Source organism: Cydia splendana, chromosome 4 (genome assembly GCF_910591565.1).
Source record: "Cydia splendana chromosome 4, ilCydSple1.2, whole genome shotgun sequence".
Lineage (NCBI taxonomy): Eukaryota > Metazoa > Arthropoda > Insecta > Lepidoptera > Tortricidae > Cydia > Cydia splendana.
The window spans coordinates 5,942,676-5,950,082 of NC_085963.1; the positions used below are offsets into that span (position 1 = coordinate 5,942,676).

Below are 7,407 nucleotides of genomic sequence, written 5' to 3' on the forward strand. Positions count from 1 at the left end.
GCGAATTTTTAACAGTTTCTTTTCCCACACTCTTTTTTATTTTTATCCAATAACAAGAAAATACAAAGCAGAAGAGCTATTTTCTTTTTTTAATTGCACGTAACATTTTCAAGAGTAAGTAGACCGACACTTGTGAGAAACGAAGCAGTACAGAGGGCCTACCGCGAACCACGTTCGAAGTGTTGCCTCCCTGTCACACTTACGTACTAATTTACAAGTGCGACACAGAGGCAACACGTCGAACGTGGTTCGCGGTAGGCCCTCTGGTGATGGACGGCAAAACAGTACCGTGTGTGAGCTATTTCTTGCTCCGTAGTCCTGCAAGGCGTACTACAACGTAGGAGGGTGTGTGAGCTATATCCTACGCCGTAGTCCTGCGAGGCGGACTACAAGTTAGGAGTGTGAATGGGGGGCTTTACGTCTCTACTTACGTTCTTTACTTTTCTTCTTCGTTTCAAACAAATTAACTGGCAACACACAGTCTACTGTCACTTCACGAACGAGCACAATATTTCTGTAATATTTTGCTGGGCGGCTCAATAAAATGTGGTACGAAATTCTGCCTAGTTTCTGCATTATTACAGCAGCCCTGGGCTTGCCTGGGTGGGGCCTATATCATTGCCACAACCTTCTGATTGGCAACGTAAGTACCACATCAAAACAACCTGTTAGGTAACACTTTGATTAGTTTTCGTGTGCACAGATTATCTATTTTTTTGTCACTAAGTTCTATAACTAATTTTAATTATGTAGTAACTGAGCTAATTATTTTCTTTAATATTACTTTTCAATTTGTTTGTCACAGTTTTGGCCTGCAGTAACGCACAGTAGATATGGCTAAAAGCTGGGTTCAATTCTAAGGAATCCAGGTTATTGGTCGACTGAAAATGGAGTGGGGGGGAGGTTAACTGACATTTGTCTATTTGCCTAAAACATTATCAGATTCAAGTAAAAACGGAGTATCCTATTTAACATCTCAAAATATTATGTATGATCAACATAAACACACAGTTACTCAAATTATAATCAACCTTCAACTGTATAAGTACAGTTCTAGTTAAATTATTAGTTAAATGTCAGTTAACCTCCCCCCCACTCCATTTTCAGTTGACCAATAACCTGGATTCCTTAGAATTTAACCCAGCTTTTGGCCATAATCTACTGTGCGTTACTGCAGGCCAAAACTATAAATAGTTTGTTACATTTATTAAAAAGAAACAATACAAACTACCAAAAATCTATCACCTTTTGTAAATCGTTTTTGTTGAACATGTATCCTTATTGAATAAGGTCACTGCCCTTTGTCAATAATTAAAGGATACCTAATTGTTAATATACACCTTCATCTTAAAATGTGTTCTAGAATTTTATTTATTTTAGTTAAATCTGCTATTTTTATGTTTCAGCATTATAGACGCTCCCTGTTGGACAGGTGGGACCGCCACACATACCAGCGTGATGTGAGGTTAACTGGCAACCCCTACAAAGTAAATGTGAGTACTATAATTATGATTGTATTAATTTAGCAAATATTCATTGCAAGGGTTTGTAATGAGCCCGTTGTAGTGTCCAACGGCTGATCAAAGGCCTCTCCCCTTGATTTCCACAACTCCCGTTGTTGTGCTTTTTCCGTCCAGTTACTAATGAAGGTGTCTAAGTCGTCACGCCATCTCCGTCTGGGCCTGCCTTGTCCGTGCTTCTTTTGTGACATGTATTTTAATTTTACTAATTATTCTTGTTTGCTAAAATTAGGCATTTTCTATCTCGAGTGAAGTGCAATCCATACTAATAATATGAATGCACAAGTAACCATGCTAATAATATGAATGCACAAGTATTGTAGTGTAATGCACCTGTCTTTTACCAGTTTTATCTCTTCATGCTTCAACCATTGAATTAATTTAGATGAAATCTGGTATGGAGATCATGGGGAAGGACACAAGATAGTATTCTTCTTCTTCCTCGATTCCTCATGACTGAGGGTCGTGACCACATGAGGTTGTTATTTTGTGCATCAAGGCTCTCCAGTCTGCACGATTTTCCGCCATCCTGATAATAGGCGCCTGTGTAGATACCTGGCAGGCCTTTACAGTGTCCACCCAGTGGGTTGGTGGATATCCACTACCCCATCCTCCATCCACCATGCCGGATAGTTATTATCTATTATCCATTAACTTTTCGTATCCCTTGTCCTATACTTCCCAATGTGGACTGTAATTCCAAGGTTACTACCTTATTCAGTAATCATTTTTTAACATAGCATGCGAAGAGGAGGTGAAAAGGGGGGAGCAATTTATTATGGAAATACAAATTTTTCGCACATGAAGTTTCGGGCAGAAATTAGTAGCCTACTTTATAATATAATAATATTTTACCTTTTCCAGGGGCTTGAGGCTATTCCAGATAAATAAAGGCAGTAAGAAGAAAGTTACAGACCTGTTATTGTAGTGTAAATTATGGTAAATACATTTCATTTTTAAGTTGCTTTATTGTTTCTTATAAAAATACCAGCCTTTATTCCCTGCCCTAATTTTCATAGCCCTCAAATCCTGCCTATGAATCATCATTTCTTTAGCAGAAAATGACATTTGAAAAAATTTAAAATTTCAATGCCAATTGGGATGATGATTGAAGCCATAAGATACTTTTAAACTATTAATTAATAATATTAATTAACACACAATTAACAGTTTAGAAATCTATCTAATAATCTATCTTAGATTTTTATTTTTATGACTGGCTAAAGTTGACATTAACACCTATAGTCTGTACCTTTAGGTATTTAAATAAAAGTGAACAAACAATTTGTACATTTTCGGGTAGTTCTAACATTAATCCGGGTATTCATTAGGCAACTTTTGTTAATAAACACTGTTTAATGACTGTTTATTAACAGTGTTGCACGATGTTTTATCACCTCTGTAAACATGTTTATAAACAAGGATGATGAAATATTGTTGCATAAACATGTTGCTGTGTTCCCCACTCTAGGTGGAGAACAAGACGAAACATTCAGTTTATAAACGTTTATAAACAGATGTCATCGAGTGTGGACGTGTGTGACGCAAGTTTAGTGATGGAAATAGTCATAGATTTATAAGGCATTATTAGTATGCGTTATTAGTTTAAGGAAATAGTACTACCTCCTCGGGCGACATCCTAGCAACAACTAAACTAGTGTGGACTGCTAAGTTTCAGAAACAGTGTTTACGGTAAACTTGTTGCAAAACATGGTGATCAAATTCATAAACAGTTTATTAACAAATGTTGCCTAATGAATACCCGGCTTTATTGGTTAACCAACCAAATACAAAACCGCCTGGATCTATCACTGAACGATGAACGACCTACATTATTTGATCAATGATCATTTAATGTTTTCATCTACCCTCAACTGACTTAAGGAGCCTGTGTGGGTAGATTATGTTCTCTAAAATTAGTTTGCTAAAAACAAATTAGAACAAAAAAAAACTATAAAAAACTACACCTTGGCAAAAAAGAGTAGAAATTAAAAATTGGCAACACTGTAGTGCCGTCCCCTTATATGGATTGGTTCGAAAGGGACGACACTACAGTGCTGCCACTTTTTTGCCAAGCTGTACCTAAATAGTTATTTACGATACAAGTGCGAAAAAGAGGAAATTCGAAACGAGTGGCGATAAATTAAAACACGACCGAAGGAAAATAGGACCATATGTACTGTAAAAGTATTTTTCTTTCGGTTTTTATTTTTTGTACTTTGCGTGATTCTGACCGGAAACGTCACTTCATTATGTCAAATGTCAGTTGTCAATGTCATCAACAATTCTTTGTTTTGTTATGTTATGAAATTCGTTCAATTTGTTGAAAATAAACTATTCGAAATAAATTGCAGATGAATCCATTTATCAAAGTAGTTATGTTTTTGAGCGGGAACAAGAATTCGTGATTGATGCTGGTTTATCATTAACCCCACTTTCAAGATGACTGATAATTGTTTCGTGGATATTACCATTGAATTTCTAACCGTTGCCTTCCACAACATTTTGTATTACGCCTCTGTCTACCCGAAAAGTGTCTTCGAAACGAGAAAGAAGTACAGCGTCGTAGTTTACCGGTGCATACATCCTGAAGTCAATCAATATCTCGACCTGTGTCTCAAAAATATTGCAGAATGTTTGAAGAGCGAGCAACTGAAACGCGCGGAGTTTTCCATTACAGATGAAAACTACAAACCTGTGATCAATTTTGTTTTCGATTTTGAGAAACACAAACAGTCAGATGAAAATTCTGACGCCTATTTGATTCAAGCCGAGCAAAATCTTCGAGCCTTTTGCTTGAATTTGGTCAGCAATAGTGAGAAGTTCTTAGTTCCTGATTACTGTAGCTTCTCAATATTTATACACACAAATGAATCTAATGCTGTTGCATTGGCAAATAATCCTGAATTGGAGGATTTTCCTTTTGTTGAAGTTGAAGGAGCAACAGAGGAGATAAATAATATTATTCCATTAAGGAGGTTTAATGTAAGATGTTATAATATTGATACCTATGTAGAAATAAAATAAGGACTCATACTTTACTGTAACTAAACTTTATAGGGTAATTGTGTCAGTTGACTGTCCAGTGTCAGTTTCCATCCACATGACGGATTAGCAAATAATAGTTTTAATTTTTAATTTGCTACTTGCGAAATAATTTTTTTATGTAGATAGATAAAGTTTAATTTTTAACAAGCAGAAACGTCTGCGATCGATGCCATTAAGCTTAGAATAAATTTAAAAGTGGAAAAAATACTGTCTTGGGTGAGACTTGAACCAGAGGCCGTGAGTTCAAGTCTCACCCAAGACAGTAATTTTTCCACTTTTAAATTTATTCTAAGCTTAATGGCATCGTTCGCAGACATTTCTGCTTGTTAAAAATTAAAATTAGTATGGGTAGCACATCGTAACTGGTGAATTTCCAATATGACTTGGAACTCCGGTAGCCATTTAAGAAGTGTAACATGACACTGGTAGATGTCGCTAAGGGTCCCCTTGACCCATAATTAGGGAATGCAAATAGGTTATTTTTTGTATGGAAATAACCGCGGTTTCGGTTAATAACCGATAATTTCCATACAAAAAATAACCGAAAATAACCGATTTGCATTCCCTACCCATAATATGGTGGAAAGATTTGCTGGCTATGGATGAGGTCTTGGTGGCTCAGATGGCAGAGCGCTGGAGTATCTATCCAGAGGCCGTGAGTTCAAGTCTTACCCAAGACAGTAATTTTTCCACTTTTAAATTTATTCTAAGCTTGACAGATAAATTGTTTAGATATTAAGGATTGCAATAAGTCCAAATTTGTGCAGCAATGAAGGTTTATATTCAAATTTCGTCAATTGGAGGAAAACTAGCGCAATGACCCTACAACTGCTGTATAAAATTTACAATTCAGATGTTAAAACGACAGCTTCCAGAAACAATCCTATTATAATAGTGGCATATGTGAGAAAAATATAATTGAAATATTTAAATGTACATTTAATTCATTCTAAAATGAAATATATTCTGTACCTACATGTTATTAAAAGTGTGTTTCAATTTGCTAAAAACTATAACATCATATCAAACACCATCCATATTTTCCAATTTAACTTTTAAACATCTCCACCGGGAGTATATTTCATCCCAATCAACATAGGCACCAATCAATTTCCGAACATTATTTGAGCTGTCTTCATATGCATTCCGCCCATGCAGCAACCTTATGTTATCAAAAGTCAAGATGTCCCCAGCCTTCGTCTTAAATTTAGCCGAGAACTTATGATTTAAATTCAGAAATAAGGCCCATGCTTCATACCAAGGTTGAACTAGTTCTATTGGCCCTGGAAAATAATTTCCTCTTTGAGGCACAGAGAAATTAATTCTCATTACTTCTCCATGTTTATCCAAGCAAATAACTGGAGATCTGTGGAGTTTGAAGAATTCATTACCATCTTCGGTGCCAATGTCACTCCATTCAATCTCAACATCCGTTAGAAGCTTAAACTGTTCTGGATGGTTTTGTTTAATGTATGAAGCCACATAGTGAGCGTCAGAGAGAATATTCTCTCCGCCTTGACTTTGAGTTTGCTCTAAACAATGCAACATATTTACTCCTGGACAATATTCATAGTATGGCAAGTCAATATGCACTTGCAGATTGGTGTTAAGATATGCTACATTACTGGTATTAGGTACATTTTGCACCACAAATTTGACGCCATAATGTGTTCTCCGTGTAAATCCAATGGTGTCCACAATTTTGTCTATAGCTGTAGCAGAATTCGGTGTGTTTTGAATCAAAGCTACTCCATAAACTGATAGACTGTGTAACCAATTGTACAATGCTTGGTTCGAGTTCAAAATCTCATCGTAATCATGTTTATAACAGATCTTCTGAAAATCCTTACCTTCCCATGTAATTTTTGCAGGTTTATAAATAGCACTGTCATAAATTTTCTTATTCTCTGCAGTAAAATTTCTAAACTTGAGCCACTTTATGTCAAACTCCGATATATGCCCGTCATCCCAGGTAAGCTTCACAGAATTTTCGTCCTTCTGGACATTTTTCGCCTTAACTTTTAAGTCGAATTTGCTCCAATCAACTGTCCGGCTTTTCGCTGATCGGTGGAAACACTGTTCGCACTGGCAGTTATCCCTCAACCACACGTAGGGAAATAGTAAAGATTGGCCACTTATAACCAGCTTTAACGTGTCAGATTGTTTGAAAAGCGCGTTCTGTGTATGAATTTGAGTAACACTACTTTTTAATACGTTAGATATTAGCCTATTTGTGCAAAGTTGTCTGAACGCGAGCATTTTGCTCTCTTGTACAATGCTAAATGATAAGAGATAAGTTGGTTGACACAAGCCATTGTGATAGTAGGTAATTAAACTGTATAATTAGAATTGCTTACCTAATCAATGTAATTAACTATTTAATGAACTTTGCTCCTCAAATCCGGTTTAGTATCAGAACCAGAACCCGTTTTATTACGTAATACACGGCATACGGACGGATTCTAAATTGAATTTTGATATGTGTGGGTACCTAGGTTTGCAGAGGTGAAGGAAATAATTATCAAAATCAGTTAAGCTCAGTATGCTTCTTATATCTGTCATATATGTTGAAAAAAAAATCGACATGTATGAACATGAAATAAAACCATGGCTTAAATAAACGAACGTGTACTGATCTTAATATTTATATAAGTAGGTACAACAGGTAGAGCTCAAAAAAAAATGTACTCAAGAATTTAACAACACTAATCATAAACGACCATTATTGTTCAAACATAATTGTAAGATTATGCTTTGTATTATTATGATAACATGTTTAATAATAAAGTAAATAAGTTAACATTATACATACCTAATTATGTACTTAGCATGAGCAATA

At 35.7% G+C, this 7,407-nt stretch overlaps 2 protein-coding genes across 2 annotated transcripts; one reads left to right on the forward strand and one right to left on the reverse strand.

Moving 5' to 3' along the window:
* Positions 1-3,844: 3,844 nt before the first annotated feature.
* On the forward strand, positions 3,845-4,741 carry LOC134789718 (mitotic spindle assembly checkpoint protein MAD2B). Its single transcript, XM_063760346.1, has one exon. It carries the CDS (start codon positions 3,963-3,965, stop codon positions 4,545-4,547), a length of 585 nt encoding a protein of 194 aa, XP_063616416.1. The 5' UTR covers positions 3,845-3,962; the 3' UTR covers positions 4,548-4,741.
* Positions 4,742-5,148: 407 nt separating this feature from the next.
* LOC134789703 (gamma-butyrobetaine dioxygenase) lies at positions 5,149-6,842 on the reverse strand. Its single transcript, XM_063760324.1, has one exon. The coding sequence runs from the start codon at positions 6,825-6,827 to the stop codon at positions 5,592-5,594; it is 1,236 nt and encodes a 411-aa protein (XP_063616394.1). The 5' UTR covers positions 6,828-6,842; the 3' UTR covers positions 5,149-5,591.
* Positions 6,843-7,407: the final 565 nt, after the last annotated feature.

What these genes read in the sequence shown, in the direction of transcription:
- LOC134789718 (XM_063760346.1), top strand. Translation starts at nt 3,963, where the DNA reads ATGACTGATAATTGTTTCGTGGATATTACCATTGAATTTCTAACCGTT.
- LOC134789703 (XM_063760324.1), bottom strand. Translation starts at nt 6,827, where the DNA reads ATGCTCGCGTTCAGACAACTTTGCACAAATAGGCTAATATCTAACGTA.